At 46.4% G+C, this 18,850-nt stretch overlaps 1 protein-coding gene across 1 annotated transcript; it reads left to right on the top strand.

Annotated features, from left to right (window-relative positions):
- The first annotated feature begins 13,526 nt into the window (after positions 1-13,526).
- Positions 13,527-16,180, top strand: LOC4339943 (uncharacterized). The gene has a single exon (XM_015787110.3). The coding sequence runs from the start codon at positions 13,659-13,661 to the stop codon at positions 15,957-15,959; it is 2,301 nt and encodes a 766-aa protein (XP_015642596.1). The 5' UTR covers positions 13,527-13,658; the 3' UTR covers positions 15,960-16,180.
- The last annotated feature ends 2,670 nt before the right edge of the window (positions 16,181-18,850 follow it).

The following is an 18,850-nucleotide window of genomic DNA, read 5'->3' as shown; positions in this document are numbered from 1 at the left end:
CTTTTCCCATATCTAGCCTTTTTACACTCATTTTTAGGTTTTAATGCATGATTTCATTAATTTAATTTTATCATACATTAAACCATTTTTGTTATTTAAAATTTTATGTAAAATATACAAGTCATGTTTATAGTATCTTTAATAATGAAATAAATCACAACAAAATGAATGATAATAACATAATTTATTAATGGTAAATTTTCCTACATAGCACCTAAAATTTATGTAATTTGTTTACAGACATCGTAAAAAATGTATCATGGCTAAACGATATTTTTAAAAAATGGTAATTTACCGAGGATATTTTCGACATAATTAGAGAGAGAAATTCTTAAAAAGACGAGAATAATCAAATATGTCTCCGAGGATATATCCTGGACTAAAAACTGAAGGGAGTATTTTTAGTGTCGGTTACACGGCCTAGGACCCTGAATTCAGACAGTGCTTTGCATTTATATATGACCAGCTTTGGTGCTCTACACCCTGCCCCTTTAAAATGCGTCCGAACAAAGTGTACGTCTATGGACCAACATACATAGTTACAAAAGAGGATCTCACTCCGTCTCTTTCTCCGAAAAGCGAAAGAACGTGCACATGGCTCAATGATAAGCCAATTAACTCGCCTTCATGCTTATGGCTAGTTTTGGAGAGCTGCACCTGACACTGTATCTCTATCGATCTCACCATTTTTATGCCTATGATTGATCAAGTTTTTTTAGATAATGGAATATAATATCCCGGCCTTTACTCAAAAGAGCTACAGCCAATTATTATATAGTAGTTTTCATGAACATAGTGTAAATCTAAATGAATAGAACGCACCGAAGAGAAAAACAAAGAAACCAGCCTAACGTAAGGAGATCACAATTATTGAAGTCTATTTGTAAATCTCCAACCATAATTGGCAAATAGTTGCATAACCGTGGTCTCCAACTTTCAGCACGCAACTTTCAGAAACTCTTCATCTTCATCACACCTTTGTAGTTGTGCCCAAAACCGGAGCCAATGAGTTGCCCTGAAAATGACCTGCATATAGGAAAATGATGGTGATTTGTCAAAAACCATATCGTTCCTACTCAGCCATATTGCCCAACAAATGGCAGAAGCTCCAACAAGTATCAGTTTACTCATTTTCTTATCAACTCCCAAAAGCCACACATTAAAAATATGAGATATACTAACTGGAAGATTAAAACCAAAAGAGAATAGAACTGCTCTCCATAAAAACTTCGCAAAATGACAATCCATAAAGAGATGTTGAATAGACTCTTTCTTCAAACAAAAAGAACACCTCAAGCTACCATTCCAGTTACGCCTTGCCAAATTATCCTTAGTTAACACAACCCCTTTAAGCAGGTACCACATGAAAATTTTAATCTTAAGTGGCAACTTAAGCTTCGAAATACACTTGTTTCTCTCGATATAGCCATTATTAATTAAAGCTAGGTATATAGACCTCACCGAGAACAAGCAATTCTGATGGAAATTCCATCTAAAACTATCAGACGAATCATTCAACTGAATATGTACTATAGAGGCACACAACTCATGCCAACAAACAAGATTCTGACCAACTAAAGCTCTCCTGAAAGAAACATTAAGCGGAACAGATCCCATAACAGTGGCAATAGAAGATGTTTTCGTCCGAACAATTGCGTACAAAGATGGATATTTATCCTTAAAAGCCAAGTTACCAATCCATCTATCTTCCCAAAATCTAATTTGTTCCCCATTATTGACAATCCAAGAACCCATATTTAAGAAAGTACTTTTGACATTCATAAGACCAGACTAAAAATGGGAATCACCTTGTTTCCTGTCAACTTGGGTTATAGATTTATTATAAAGATATTTCCTCTTCAATAAATCATGCCAAACCCCTTCCTCATTAATTATCTTAAACAACCATTTACTTAAAAGACATTTATTTTGTATCTCCAAATTATGAATCCCAAGACCCCCCTGGTCCTTGGGTTGACAAACAACATCCCACCTAGTGAGCCTGTATTTTTTCTTATGGTCATCCCCTTGCCAAAAAAACCGCGATCTATAATAATCAATTTTATGAAGAACCACTTTCGGCACCTCAAAAAAAGATATCATAAACATGGCTAAACTTGAAAGAACATAATTAATCAACACCAGTCTACCACCAACAGATAAATGCTTGCCTTTCCAACTACTAAGCTTTTTCTCAATTCTCTCTTCAATAAGTTTCCAATCTTTATTAGAAAGCTTCCTAAAATGCATCGGAATTCCAAGGTATTTAAAAGGAAAGGTACCTAACTTACAACCAAAAATATCATAATATTGTTCATAACATTCCTTTGTCTGACCAAAGCAAAATAATTCACTCTTGTGAAAATTTATTTTTAGGCCAGATAACTTTTCAAATACCGATAAAATCAGTTTCAAATTCTTTGCCTGTTGCAAGTCATGTTCCAAGAAGATAATAGTATCATTTGCGTATTGCAAGATAGACAAACCATCATCAACAAAATGAGGAATAACCCCATTCAAGAGTCCCGCCTCTTTAGCCCTCTTAATCAATAGAGTAAGCATGTCAGCTACTATATTAAAAAGAATAGGAGATAAAGGATCCCCTTGCCTAAGACCTTTGTAAGTTTGAAAACAATTACCAATTTGATCGTTAACTTTTATACCAACATGACCACCTTGAACAAAAGAAGCTATCCATTCACACCATCTAGGAGAAAAGCCTTTCATTCTCAAAGTTTGTTGTACAAAAGGCCATTTAACTTTATCATAAGCTTTCTCAAAATCAATCTTAAAAATTACACCACTTTTATCTTTGCGATGTAATTCATGTAAAGTCTCATGTAAAATAACCACCCCTTCCATAATATTTCTCCCAGGAATGAACGCTGTTTGAGAAGGACTAATTACCTTTTGGGCAACATCCATTATTCTATTTGTAGCAACTTTGGTAAAAATCTTAAAGCTAACATTAAGTAGGCATATAGGTCTATATTGTTGAATCTTTAAAGCCTTAGCACACTTAGGCAAAAGAATGATAGTACCAAAGTTAAGCGAATATAAAGGCAAACTCCCAGAATGAAAGTCCTTAAATAGTTCTAAAAGGTCAAATTTAATGACATTCCAGAAAACATGGTAAAACTCAGCAGGAAATCCATCTGGACCCGGAGCTTTGTTATGTTCCATCTGGAAAATAGCATCCTTAACCTCATTTTCAGAAAATTCTTTAGTTAAGGCTTCATTCTCTAAATATGAAACTTGAGGAATGTCAGCAACATAATTCTCATCAAACTGAAGGTCAGACTCATCAGGAGGGCCAAAAAGACCTTTATAATAAGTGGTAATATGCGACTTTAAATTGGCATCACCCCTTATTAAATGATCACCCTCCTGTAGTTGATAAATTCTAGTTTTCCTATGTTTTCCATTTGCCACTAAATGAAAATACTTTGTATTAGAGTCACCCTCCAAAATATCCTTAGTCTTAGCCCGCTGATACCATTTAATTTCTTCTTCCCTTAGAATGACAGATAACCTACTCCTGAAAAACCATCTAATATCAACTTCCTCTTGAGACAGGAGAACAGTCTCTGCCTTTTTATCCAGTGCCTCCAACTTATCTAAAATCTGCTTTTTCTCTTTTTTGTATAAACCGCTGGTATGTTTAGCCCATCCCCTAAGATGCTGTCTTAGGCGGCGAATTTTCGCTTGCCAACGCTCCATAGGAGTATTGCCCTCATCAACCCCAGACCAAACTTCTTTTACCATATCAACAAATCCATCACGTAACAGCCAACCAAGTTCAAACTTAAAACTATGTTGAGCGTTACTAAAAGAGGAAGATTTTGTATTTAGGAGCAAAGGAGTATGGTCTGAAATATCTCTATCGAGAGCAACAACAGAGGATAAAGGGTATTTTTGCTCCCATTCCGTGGACACTAAAACTCTATCCAGTTTCTCATAGGTTGGGTGTGCCAAATTATTTGCCCAAGTAAAATTCCTACCAGTCATTTGTATCTCCCTAAGGCACAACTCATCAATAATAGCATTAAACAAGAAGGGCCATCTATCATCATAATTATCATTATTTTTTTCATTAGGACTACGAATAATGTTAAAATCACCACCAATAAGAATTGGTAAGGTCTCATGACTGCACATGTTAACTAATTATGCAAGGAATTGGTCCTTAAACTCATTTTGTGCAGGTCCATACACCAACACTAAGGCCCACTTAAAATTATCAGCTTTATTTCGCAAATGAAACTTAATGTAAAAATCCCCCTCATCAATCAAACCAATGTCAGAATTTAATAAATTAATACCCAACAGAAGACCACTAGATCTGCCTCTAGGAGGTTTACAATGCCACAAAAAATCTTTACCAGCACAAAGATTATTAAGAGCAGCTGTAGAAAATTCTTTCTTAACAGTCTCAGATAAAGCAATAAAATCAAGTTGATGTTCTTTAGTTAAATCAGAAACAAACTTATGTTTTTTCGGGTCCTTGAACCCATCACAATTCCAAAAGATTCCTTTCATTTAAAACTAATTTTATTATTCTTCTTCTTCTTTTTACCCTTCTTACCATTAGAAATACTATTAGAAGAAGGTACCATGGAATCCAAAGTGGACTGAATATTACCACTATTCCCACTTAAATCCATCACCTCCTCCATAATTTCACCACATAAATGTTGTAGTAGAGTATTATCATCGAACTGATCGTCTAACTCACCTTCAACAATTACATCAGGAATTTGGTTAACAGAGGAACTAATCTATTCACTCAACCTATTTTTCTCTACACACTTTAAATCTTCTATAACATTATTGAGAATAACATTTTTATTTGAAGTAATCACACCTAGATTATTAAGGGAAGCAGAAATTTGATCATTTGTAAATTGTAAAAAAGAAACATTAACATCCATATTACCTTTAGCATGGGGTTTCTCCAAGTTCTTTTCCGCCTTCAACCTTTCAGCTCTTTCAAGGACAAGCTGATCACTGTCAGAAGCTCTCCTCTGGCTTTTCCTGGATGGAGAAATTAACGCCTCGGGAATAGCAGAGATTTTTTCAACCAGATTTTCTTGCTCAACCAACACGGTCTCCTCATCCAACCCGTCAAAATCTTCGTCAGACGCAGTCAAACCTTCTGACTACGGTATCAAACTCAACTGAGAAGAGGTAAAAGAAGGACCACCCCTCTCAGTAAGATTACTATCAGTAGCCATACTCACATCAGAGACACCCGGTCCAGACTTATTTCCCATGTCCTTCTCATTTTCCCCATCGTCATTTCTCTTCCCATCACCATCCCCAAAATTATCCATATCCAAAGGAACAGGATCCCCAGCACCAATATCTGACTCCACTTTAAAAGACAGCTAATACAAATGATCACCAATGGCCACATCAACAACATCAGGGATTAGAGATGGGTCAAGGACCAAAACTTGTAAACGAGCTATCTCATACCTTCTAGTAAATAACATATCAATAACTTTAGTAATCCCAAGAATAGAACCAACTGCACAAATAATTAAATATTCCCTCAACTCAGAAGGAAGCCCCTTACACTGAACCCAAACTTTTGGAATGACATATTTCACCTCATTCCCAACACCTCTTTATATGATCTCCATCTCAGCCTCACCAACTTTAGTGTGCACCTTTCCCCATTCCACCATGCGATTCAGCTCAGCAGCAGAAGGAAAGATAGTACGAAAAGTGTTATCACCATTGTCATGTACCACCCACCTCCATTTACCAGGAATTAACCTCTCCAATTCAGATACAACAGCCTTAACTGTCATCTGACCATTAGATATTTTAACCAAGGCCGCCCTAGGGTCATGCCTAATCCTTTGTCCAGCTGGGAGGGGAATATGAAAAAAACTCAAACCATCACCCCCATAACCACATAACTGAGCAGTCAAGAATATGATAATAAGTTCTTTCTTAATTAGTATCCTACATTTTTATACGTTAAATTAAATATAAACAGTATGAAAGAGGATGAATCATGAGTAAGGGATGGTTGTCATGTTCTCTCGTGAATTTACTACTTCCTCCGTCCTAATATATAAAGCACAATCACCACTAAAATGAATTTAGAAAGGGGCGAGCAAGTTCGAGCGTGACAATGTACTTTGTTTGCGGCGTTCGACCAGCACGGCGATGGCAAAATCTCCGTGGCGGACAGGTACAATATTTTTAATTATCCAAATAGTTCAGTTGAAAAGAATTTAAAGCTAGGTACTGCAGGTACCATAGGCCAATAGAAAGTCACGGGTTGCTATCTCTTTATTATTTGCAGTATAATTGGTGTGGTGTTGTAGTTGTGGTTTTCGCTCAATTTTCTCTGATTAACTAGGCACTATAAGGTTTAGTCATGTTTTCTTTTTAAAATGGAATACCTTCTTCTTAATATAAAACGTCAGCAATGGCCTGACCGTTCGAAAAAAAATTATTTGCAGTATATATATTTAGATCACGTCGAAACCAAGTAGTGAACTGTTTACTTTTGTGTATGGAATTATCAGCAGACAACAGGCAAGGAGTGAACTGAGCAAATTTAATCTTGTATGTACTTCCTCCGTTTCATAATGTAAATTATTCTAGCATTGTCCATATTCATATAGATGTTAATAAATCTAAACATATATGTCTGCCTAGACTCATTAATATCTATATGAATGTGGACAATGTTAGAAAGTCTTACATTATGAAATGGAGGGAGTATATGTTATTTAAAACACACTCTGGCCTCGCCTGTATGGTGGTAGCTAGGCAAGTACTTATAAATTAAATTAAAGCAACCACTCACTAGTACATGTTGGATCATACATATTTGTAGTTTGGTATAGAGATAAACCACTTGATCTCTGTCTAATTGTAGTTGTACTTTCAAAGGAGTTTCTTTTTGTTATTTAGCTTAATTATCGATTTACAGGAAATCAATGCCATTTAAAGGGTCAAATACTTCAACCTTTCAGCCAACTGTTTTACCATAAGGCTCTGTACATGTCATAATTAATCCAAAAATCCTATCGGTCGAGTGCCCGACGGATTAGGAAAATATCGGGCGCTCTTCCAACTACCCCCACCCATTTCCGTGACTCTCTCTCGTTTCTCTCGCTCTCTCTTCTATCTCTCGTTTCTCTCGTCGCAGTGCTCGAACCGCTTGAGCATGGCGAGCAGCATCGCCTTGAGGAGATGCGACAGCACCCTGTGGCCGGCCCCCGTGCCTCCTCCGGCGACGCCGCCGAACGCCGCCACCTCCCCAAGCCGGCAGCCGCCGCCAATTGCTCCTCCTCTGCGACGGCGACGCCGCCGAATGCCGCCACCTCCCCGAGCAAGCGGCCACCGTGGCAGAGGCCACAGCCACCCTCGCAGCGCGACGCCCCTGCCACCGACGTCGGCGACGGTCTGACGAAGCTCCGCGGCGTCGACGACGGCGGCTATATGGATGTGGTGGAGCTCAGCATGGCATGGACGCAGATGTGGTTGCTAACCATAAGAGTGGTGGAAGAGGTAGATCTAGGTTTTCCTCTTGAATTTGTTATGTTTCAATCCATGTACCGTGATGTTTTATCAGTTAAATTTGAAACGTTGCAGTGGGTTTTTCGATGGTGTTTCATCTTTTTTTGGATGTACTTGGATTTGTTTCATGTTTCGGTACATTCGGAACCGTTGTTTTATACGTTGTAGAAAAATGTTTCATTGTGTGATTTGATTGTGTTTCACAATTTTCAGCACTGAAATATTTTTAATTTGATGGTGTTTCATTCTTTTCCTCGATGTATTCGGATTTGTTTCATGTTTCAATATATTCAAAACCGTTGTTTTATACGTTATAGCAAAATATTTTATAATGTGATTTGATTGTGTTTCATTCTACCCGATTTGTATGCGCTTCCTAATTAATCTCAACAAGGTGTGGGCAAATAGTTTTTGGACATATGAATTTAATTAATTTCTGGCTTTCTGGAGTACATTTTATTTCTGATAAGCTGAACTTCCACTTGAGATTGCATTGCGCATGCACTGAGCCATCTATCCATGCTTGGACCTGTACTGATTGGAAAAGTTTTTTTTTTGTTTGAACAAGTTGTAATCTTATAATTAGTTCTGATTTCTGAATTAACTTTTATCTCCTCGCATTACTGCCATAGAAAGAACATACAGAAGAAATAGATTGCCCTGATGCTGTGCTGCTTGTTTCAGCCATAGAAACAGAAATACGACATTGTCTTATTTCTTCCCCTGTTTCCTCTCAAAAATGTTTATATTGTAGAAAAGTGAATTTTTATCATTCTTAAGAAGGTACCAACATATACCATTCAAATTTAACCGTTGATTTGCTAGATACACAATGGGCCAAGAGTAAAAATAGCGATGCTCGGTATCTTTCTCTGTTCCTTGCGGCAGACGTGGGAACGGGATGAGCGGATAGGAGGCTACCCAGGTACCTACAGGTGCGTTATGGCAACGCAAGAACGAGTATAGAGTGATTAATTGACTTTTAATTATTACAAACTTAAAAAATAGATTAATCTGATATTTTAGAACAACTTTCATATAGAGTTTCTTTCCTACATGTGAGATTAGATTGATCAAGGTGTAGGATGCCTTGCAAGGGGAACTCACATGACGGCACACAATTTGAGTTTAATGCTTTGATCTGAAAAGGGGAGGAATTGGGAGGAGGGTGAAAGGAAATAATGCCTAATTCAAAGAACGAAACTCTCATGAAACGATATTATTTACATTAGACCAAAATTTTTGGGTAATTTTACCATCCTTGAGAAGGTATCTAGATGTATCATATTTTCTAGTATAAAATTTGGTACCTCTAGATAACCTTAAGGTAAGGTATTTTCTCAAGTATCGTAAAATTCCTCAATTTTTTACCTTGTTTTTAGTTCATCAATACCAAGCTGCCAATTCAGCTTGTAGCTGGTAGCATACAACCATTTACGTTTAATTCAGCAAACCCCACAACACAAATCGTAGCAGCAAGAAGGGCCGGCGGAAAAAAGAACAATTCAAGGTGTCCGCCACGGAAGAGATCAGCCAGAGATTGAGGGCGGCGGGGATCAGCTCGGTACTGAACCAGCAGCGGGAGGAGCGGAGCAGGCGGAGGGAAGTTGAGCTGGTCCGGCCACTGCTGCATCTGCCATGCTCAGCTCGTCACTGTGGCCATCTCCTCGTCGCTCTTGTTGCCTGGCCGCTTGCAAACTCGAGGAGGCCTCCCAGCCGCCGCCCTCAACCAGATCTCGGCGTGGTGAGGTGCGAAGAGGAAGGGAATGGGCTGCCCAGGCGGCGCCGCTAACTACGAGCGGAGTAGACTTGTCAAAGGAGATTCAACGCAAAAAATACAATTTTACCCCTCAATTAACTCATCCATGCGGAGTACCTGGTTGACGCGTTGGAGGCGGTACCTCTCAACCGTTTGATTCTAGTATCTACGGCTTGTATTTGGTATTTTCCTTACCTTAAGGATGGTAAAATTTCTCAACAGAAAATACCTTACCTTAAGGACCTTGTTGATCATCTTGAGAGGAGATTTTGCAACTCTTTACTTGGTGTTGTATTGCTTTAAAATATAAATGCTTAATTTGCTCATCAGGTAAAGTTGGTAATTTACTCTATATATTGTGTCCCGCCTTCTCCGCCGTCCCCTCCGCGGCCTCCTTCTCTGCTTTCCGCATTGTCCCTGCCATGGCCACTACGGTGGCCTTTCCTGCCATGGCCACCGTCGCCCCTGCCACGGCCACTGTCCCTGCCGCAGCCACCGATACCATGGGGGCCACCGTCCCCTTCAGGCAATGGCGGAGCTACGTATAATCTGTGGGGTCAGCTGACATCACAGGTTTTTGCAAAATAGCTCAAAAACTATTGATATTTGTGTTGCAACAATAAAAAACTTAAGAATTTTACAGCTTGACCCCATAGGTTTAAGCAGCTGGCTCCGGGGCCACCCTGGCCGCTAATACCATCGGGGCCGCCGTCACCAGCATGTGGTATGCGTACGCCGTGGAAGTACACTTCTGCACCGACATACACTACTTCGCCACCGTACCCACCGACGCCGCCTGGTCTGAGGGCGTCACCGTGTGGCGGCCGCGGTGGCCGTGGCGGACGCCGAGGCACCCACCAATACCTCTACATCCGCCGGCGCCTCCACGGTCGTTGCGGCCACCACAGCCGCTGCGACCAGCTCTCCTGGTTGGCAGGGCTCGCCGGGTTGGCCGTCCACCGGAAACTCTCCTCCGAAGTTGGCGGCCATGGCTGCTACGGTTGATCGATTGGGGCGAGTTGGGTGAGGAGGTGAGATATTCCGATGCATGGGAGGGTTGGGGGTATGTAGCAGGTATCGTATTTATGGGATCTCCTTCTTTTTTTTTTGAACAACTCGCACGAGACGGTGCGAGGTAATATTGATAGAGCAGGAAAAAATTACAAAATTACAACCCTGGAGGGTCGTAACCAGGAAAAAGGAAAAAAAAAACCACCACCCACACATCGACATCGCCAACACACCAACCCAGGAGAAGGCTAGCACCGGAACGGCCGCCGCTAAGCGTGACCGACCGCCACTAGACCAACAAAGGGACACAGACGAGATCGCCCCCCTAGGGGATGCCAAAACGACGTCTTCAAGAAGAGAAGCGACAGAAAACCGCCGCCGCCATCCGTCGAAGCTTAAAGGAGCCAAGACTGGGTTTTCGCCCGGCAACCACCCTTGAGGGGTAAGACAGCACGACAACGCCCTCAGAATCGTTGTCGGTCCGGCCGAGGCCAGACTAGGTTTTCACCCGCCGCTCACCACTTGTGAAACCACGGCTGATACACCGATGCTCCACCACCACACAAGCTCTGCCGACATGTGGAACCCCTGCACCGGCGTCCCCCGCCGGCCAGCCTTCGTGCGCCGAAGACCGCGCCACTCCCACTGGCAGCTCCTCCTCACACCTAGGTCGCCTCCTCCACCGCCGGCCGCGCCACTCACGCCAAACCGGCCTCCTCCACCGGATGCGCCTCTCGCGCCATTCCAGCCTCCCTCCATCGGCCGCGCCTCTCGCGCCAAGCCGGCCTCCATCTCCGCCGCCCGCGCCTCTCGCGCCGAGCCGGCCTCCACTGCCATCGGCTGCGCCTCTCTGCGCCAAGCCGGTCTCCGACCCCTCCACCAAACGACACCACGCCGGCCAAAAGCAGCCGTCTGCCACGCCCTCGGCTAGCCATCCGAGTCCGCCATGCCTCCGGTGACCGCAGACACGGTCACCGCCACCGCAGCCGTTGCTGCCGAACGCCCAGCCACCTCGCTAGCAACCCGCATCCGCCGACGTCGCCACCGTCCACAGCCACGGCCGCCGTCGCCACTGCCATCGATGCCAGCCTCCGCCTCCGCAAACCGTTGCGCCGTCGTCCTCCGCCACCAAGCAGCCAACTCGACGCCACCGTTGCCAGCCGACGACGCTGCCAACTGCCACGAGCACCACGGCGGGCACGATTGTCGCCGCCGTCACCAGCAGCCGTCTGGCCGGTCAGCCTCCGCTGCGTGCCGGCCGGGCTGCTCCTCCGAGCCGCGTTGCCGCCGCCGCCGCGAGCTGTTCCGCCGAGTCGCGCCCCCGCTGCCGTGAGCTCGAGGTCGCGCCGCCGTCGCCGCAAGCACGAGGTCGCCCGCCGTCTTGCCGCGCCGCCGTCGTCGAGAGCTCGAGGCCGCCCGCCGTCGCCGCGAGCTCGGGCCGCCCGCCGACTTGCCGCATCGCCGTCGCCGCGAGCTCGAGGCCGCCCGCCGTCTTGCCGCGCCGCCGCCGCCCCTCTCCAGATCTGGCCGGCGGGGGGCCAGATCCTCCATCGGGGAGGCCGGATCCGCGTCCGGCGCGACCGGATCCGCCCCGCCGGCCGCTCCGGCCGCCGCCTTCCGCCGTGCGTGCGTCGCGCCGCCTCCCACGCCGAGGGGTTGCTCCGCCGCCGGCACGTTTTCCCCGCCGCCGCCTTCCCGGCCGGCCGCACGGTTTCCGGCGGCGGGCTCCGGCGGCGGCGAGGTGGCTGGAGGCGTTGGGAGGGGGCGGCGCGGGCGGCTAGGGTTTCGCTCCCGAGCCGCTCGCGTGAGAGCGGCGCGAGAGCTTGGGGAAAAAAATTTAGGAACTCCGTGGCGGCTGGTGACCGACACAGTGCTGCCAACCTGATCTCCTTCTTTTGGTAATCAGTCCAATCTTTCCTTACCTTAGTGTAGTGATAATGATATGATATGTTTCCAAATGGAGGGGATCACCAGCTCAGTCTTCATTTCCTTTCCGAATTAAGGCTGATGCTCCATCTCCGCGCACCTCTGCAATTCGAAACACGTGGAAAATACGCCTTCGAAATTGGCTTACGCACTTCTAGCCGATCTCTAAAGAATATGCTCTCATTTTTAACTTTCAAGTTTCAATTCTGTACTGGAAATCATGTATATATCTTGCGCATGTTAATTTTAAAAGTAAGAGCAATTTTAAAGTCCTTAGGAGGTACCACGAAGTATCAAAAATTTAGTGTAAAATTTAGTACGTTATAGTAATTAAATACTAAGAGATACCAAAATTACAATAGAAAAAGTGGCCCCTCATGGTATTTTCTCAAGGAGTATAAAATTACTCTAAAAGTAAACTGTGCAAAAATCTTCTTTCAGAACCAGAATGAACATGCTGACACGCATAAGGTTCAGGCTGAAGCATAGCCCGCCATAATTCCCGAAGTAAAAAAGGATCATGTTTCTTTGTCACTTTATATGCGTGTCACCATGTTCATTTTGTTTTGTTTTTTTTTTAAAACGTAAGAGTCTTGCTTGTCAATATATTAGTATAAAAAAAAGACTTCTACACAACCGCGACCCGTTGACGTGGTCATGGGGTTACAGGGGGGAGACAAAAAAAACATTGGACTGACTAGGAGAAAACCGGGCCCGGAATGTTCATTCTAGTTGAGGAAGAAGATTTTTGCAAAACCCGTATTACAGTATGGTTACGGAAAAGATCACAGAGGTAGAGTTTGAGAAAAGAAAACCTACACGCTACCGGGCTCATCCACGTCGTTGAACAACTTTGTTGCGGCATTTCCAAATGTTCCAGAGAATACAAAGCAGCATTGAGTGTAGTACGACTTGAGCGTATCCTGAAGGTCTTTTTTATACGATTATACGGTAGGCATACACCCACTAAAAAATACTCACAAATCTGCAAATACGTCCCTAAAACACGCTCAAAGAGAGGTCCGTGGCATACATTTTGGAAGCACGTGTACTGAGGCCTGGGCTTAAAGGCATCTACAAGGCCCAGTGCCAGCCAGAGCACAGCTGCAGCAGAATCCTTCAAAAATCCAGCCCAATCCAGCCCAGGAATTTGTTCACCTGGGCCTGATCACCATACAAAAATCGAATAAAGCAAACTGAATCTCTCTGCTGAGCCAGCTTGCCAGATCACCTACCTACCAATTCGAACAAAAGCATCCCATTATTTGATCGATCGATCGATCGATCGATCAATTAGCTCGATATCCATTAGCAAGCTGTTGTTGCATCGATCCATGGTTGTATCCATTGATTAATTTGATTAGCTGCAAGGGCAAGAACATCATATCTGCTAGCTAGCTTGTCGTCGCAATCAACGATGGACTACTTCAACGGGACGGACGCGCACTGCGGCGGCGCCGTGGGCGCCATGGGCTCCTACGTCTACAACCTCACCTCCTCCTACGCCGACCAGAAGAACGAGGTCAACATCGTCGCCACCTCCCTCGCCATGCTCCTCCTCGCCGCGCTCCTCCTCGCCTTCGACCTCCTCGCCGGCGCCGCCACGCTGCGCCCCGCCGCGCGCCTCGTCCTCTCCGTCTCCCTCGCCCTCTTCCTCCCCGTCACCTCCTACCTCTTCTCCGAGGCCAAGAACGACGTCCCCGGCGCCGCCGCCGCCGACGCCGAGCTGCCCCTGCGTGCGCGCCTCATTCTTGCGTGGATGCTGCTCGTCGAGCTGCTCCGCAAGAAGGTGGAGGCCACGGTCGCCGGCACTAAGGGCGCCAGTGGCGGCGGCCCCACCAGCCGTGCCGGCCGTGTCGCCTTCCTCGGCTACCTCGTCTTCTTCAACGTCCACGGCGCCGGCCGGAAGGCGGTGTTCGGCGTGCTCTGGGTGTTCGCCGCTGCCAAGCTGGTGCAGCGCGTCGCCATCGGTGAGTTCGTCAAGCGCTCCTTCGCCTTCGGCAAGAACCCGCAGCTCCTCGCCGGCTACATGGCGCAGACGCTGGAGCAGCAGGAGCGGCGCCCGCGGCGAGACGACGAGCTCATGACGAGCTGCAAGTACGCCGTCATGGGAGAGGAGAACCTGGAGAGGGAGGCCGGCCCGAACGGCTACCTCGTCGACCTGAACAAGACAGTCGCCGGCGATGACAACGCCGACGACGCCGTCGTCGTCACCGTGGGCAGGGTGTGGTCGCTCGCCGAGAGTGACCAGCTGCTGGTGTCCAACCCGAAGCTGAAGCGGCTCTGCCTCTCGTACGCTCTCTTCAAGCTGCTTCGCCGCGAGTTCGAGGAGACGCCGTTGACCGCCGCGGAGGCCGCCGACTGCCGTGAGCTCATCTTCCGAGGCCTGTGCAACGACGGCGGCGCCGCCGCCGACAGGGCGGCGACGCTGTTCCAGGTGTTCGACGACGAGCTCGGGTTCGTGACCGAGTACTACCACTCCGTCCTCCCCGTGATGCTGGCGAGCCCCTTCTTCCTCCTCGTCAACTACATCGTCTTCCCCGTCCTCGTGCTCGGCCTCTGCCTCATGACCGTCGTGCTCTGCGGCAACGGCGACATCGCCTTCATCGCCGGCAGCATCAAGAGGGACAACTACGCCGTGTCGTTCGGCTTGCTGAGGATGACGAGGTGCCTCCTGAGCAGAGTATTCCGGTCGCCGTCGGCGCTCTTCTCCTCCATTGACCTCTCCATCACGTTCCTCCTCTTCCTCACCATCCTCTACGAGGAGGCGTGGGAGCTCGCCGTCTTCCTCCTCTCCAACTGGCTCACCGTCTCCATGGTCTGCGACTACGCCGTCAAGCCGCCGAGCCGGCTCCGCCGCTCCGCCATCCGCGGCGTCCAGTGGGTGACGAACAGGATGAGCCGCCGCAATTACCTCCGTGTCAAGCAGTACTCCGTGCTCTGGTTCTGCAGGCTCCCGCTGAAGCTGCCGGCGGCGGCCGTGCCGGAGGAGGCGAAGCAATCCATCGTGGAGTACCTCGCGGCGTACGACGGCGCCGTCGCCCCGCTCAGCGCCGGCAGGTCGGCGGTGGCGGCGAGGAACACCCTGTGCAACGCGTCCCGGCTGATCTCGTCGGCGTGCGAGAGCGGCAGCGTCGCCGAGGTTATACTCACATGGCACATCGCCACCAGCCTCCTGGAGGTGAGGTGCCCGCCGCACGCGGAGGAGGAGGCGGCGGCGGCGGCGAGGTCGAGCACGGTGGCGACGCGGCTGTCCCGCTACTGCGCCTACCTGGTGGCGTTCCGCCGGGAGATGCTCCCCGACGACGTCGACTGCACGGCGCGGGTGTACGGCACCATGACCACGGAGCTCAAGCGGGAGCTGGGTCTCAAGGGCTACTACTTCTCGACGGACGCCACCCGGTACGGGAAGATGATGGCTATCGCCGGCGGTCAAGAAGACGACGAGGCGGCGGCGGAGGAGACGACGGTGGTGCGCAAGGGGGCGAGGCTGGGGAAGGCGCTGATGGACGAGGCGGCCGGCGGCGACGAGGCGGCGGTGTGGAAGCTGGTGGCCGACGTGTGGACGGAGATCGTCGTGTACGTGGCGCCGGCGAGGGACGCCGAGCAGGTGAGGGCGCACGGCGAGGCGCTGGCGCGCGGCGGCGAGTTCGTCACCGTGCTCTGGGCGCTCGTCACGCACACCGGCATTGCCCGCCCCGCCGCCGCGTCGGTGTGATCGCGGCATCGATCGGATGGTGATTGAGGATACTGATGGTTGGAGTGGTACAGTAAAGATTGGTTTGCATGCATGGATTGGCTAATTTTTGGATTGATTGATTGTTAATCACTTCATTATGATTAATTTGCATCCCAATGGATTGGTGTAACATCATATATCTGTGTGTTGATGCATGTGATATATACATACATACATGATGTGTGTTACTGTGTTTTTTTTCATGTAAAGATCATGTTGTGTATGTTCCGAAAAGCCATCAAAATGTTTGAAAAAAAAACAAGATAAGCCAATATTTGATATATGCTCAACAAACATATAAATTTAAATTTAACTTATACACATTATTCACAGTTTTTTGTACTTGTATTGTAGGTTGAATTTGAATTTGCATGTTTGTGTAATGAAATATATCTATCATTCTATTTTTAAAAAAAAAACAAATAGTGACTATTTAATAACCTAGAAAAATGAGAGGATACTCTAAGGGATGAAATGAGTTTTCCCATGTTATATGTTGATGATACGTACATATAAATGCGTGTGTTTTAATGGAATTGATTTACATTTGTACCCATGGAATGGAGTTACTAGTCACACTACAATTCGTACAAATGTAGACATTACACATCATCGATCAACCCATGCATTACACCAAACATGTTATTGATGTTATACATATTAAAATTTCAATCATATTTGCAAAATATGAGGTAGCGTCACAAACGGTTCAGACCAGACCTCGCAATACACCAATCACACAACCCAAAATCAAACCATATGCACACGCATTTACAACACAAACACATGAAATCAGCCATGGCAATCAATGGGCGTAGACGAAGCGGCGGCGGCGGCGCTCTTGTTGTCGGCGACGACGAAGTAGACGTCGCTGCAGGACACCCTGACGTTGTACGGCCTGGTGTACACGACGCCGGCGACCTTGAACCGCACCTGAGCCGCCACCGCTACGTTGAACGGCCCGGTTCTCCTCCCTTCGCCGGCGACGATCTCCTGCACAAACCTGTCGTCCAGCGTCCGCGCCGTCACCTCCACGGCCGTCGCGTTGCGCGGCGGCTGCAGGAGCAGCGCCGCCTCGTCGGCGGCGGCGAGGCCGACGAGGAGGAGGCTGGTGTTGGTCTCGATGTAGTCGGTGGTGCCGTACCAGAGCATGACGTCCAGCGCCTCGTACTCCACGGCGGCGCGCCCGCTCGGGTTGCCGGCCACCAGGGTCAGGTTGAGGAACGCCGCCTTGTTCTCGTCGGTGGCGCCGCTCCTCGCGTCGGCGACGGAGAAGGCGAGCGGCGGCGGGCGGAGGACGAAGGAGGCGGCGATGACGAGGGCGGTGGCGGCGATGGCGCCGACGAGGGCGCCGAGGAGACACCGCCTCGGATGACCACGGATCTTGGTCATGGCGCCCATCTTGACACAGCTAGTTCTTGCTAGCTAGCTACCTAATGTGCAAGCGACGTTGCATGCAACTAGAATTAAAAGGCGCCATTGAACCAGCAGCTGATCACAGCCTCCATCAGTTCAGTTGCATGGATTCGATCGAATAAAGTTAGGCAATTGCATTATTTCTGAATTCTGATCGGCAGCAGGAACGCTAATATGCATGTCAGTAGGAATTATATTCGAATAAACTTATTATTAGCTGTTCGTATAACTAAAATTTTCTAGTAGGACAATGCATGAGACAGCTTAATGAGCAATTTTTGTATCTCAGCTGCGACATGTGAGCAGAATAGGTTCTCTTTTTTTTTCGCCGGGTCGGAGCAGAATAGGTTCTTGCAGCTGCAGAAACTAGTGATTAGCAGATTGCATTAGCTAGTGAGGGTGAATGTCAATTCGATCAGCAGTGACGATCCACACAGGCATATATAATCCATGCATTATATCCATCCGTGTGATGAGCAGAATAAGTTCTTCCCCCTACGGACGGATCGGAGATCAAACATTTAATAAGATGCTTGAATGAATTACGTACCATACAGGCCTTGTTCGGTTAATCCCAATGAAAAAAAGATTGGAGAGGATTTATTCTACATCTATTATGGTGGAGAATTATTTCCCTTCAATTCTCTTCAATCCCCTCCAAACCAAATAACGTCTCAATGGTGAATAGTGTAATGGCATCAACATCGCACATGATACATATAAAGGGAAAACACAATTCATCCTAGGGGATATCCCCTATTTTTGCATGTTACTTAAAATGTCATAAAAAATTTGAAAAAAAATTAGTAGGATATATCAATATGTGATATATCACTTCACAAACATGCAAATTCAAATTCAACTTATACAAGTAGAAACAAAAATAACAAATTTGACAATGAATAGAACGCGTAATTCACAGTCAAATTTGTTATTTTTTTGAATTGTATAAGTTGAATTTTAACTCGCATATTTGCGAAAAGATATATTATATATTGATCTATTTTAACATTTTTTTAAAAAAAATTTTGATAACATTTTGAACGCCATATATAGAATGAGAGGATATCTCATCGAGGGATAAAAATCCACTTCCCATATAAAGTTGAAATGACTGATCAATGACAATTACTACCAAAGGAAAGAGCCCCAACGTTTGTCGGAGAAATATAAACGAGATTCACATTCTATCAGCTGCTCGGCGCATTATAAGGTGTCAAAGCACGAACTGGCGAAGGAACTTTTGTACTACCCTGAAGGCCTGAACCAATGGAAATTTGGTTCTCATCTTTGACTACTCCTTTCTTTTCCCGTGCCTAAATATGAATTTTTAATTCAAATGCCATTTAGGTATTCAAACCATCCCTCTCAAATAAATCATGAAAATTCCGAAGTGTCACTATTCATCTAGGCCGTTAATTTATCCCCTTCTTTCTCCCCAAGAAGCCCAACCC

The sequence above is a fragment of the Oryza sativa genome, chromosome 6, assembly GCF_034140825.1.
Source record: "Oryza sativa Japonica Group chromosome 6, ASM3414082v1".
Classification (NCBI taxonomy): domain Eukaryota; kingdom Viridiplantae; phylum Streptophyta; class Magnoliopsida; order Poales; family Poaceae; genus Oryza; species Oryza sativa.
Note: the sequence above shows the minus strand (reverse complement) of the source record. Positions and strands in the feature narration are given on the sequence as shown.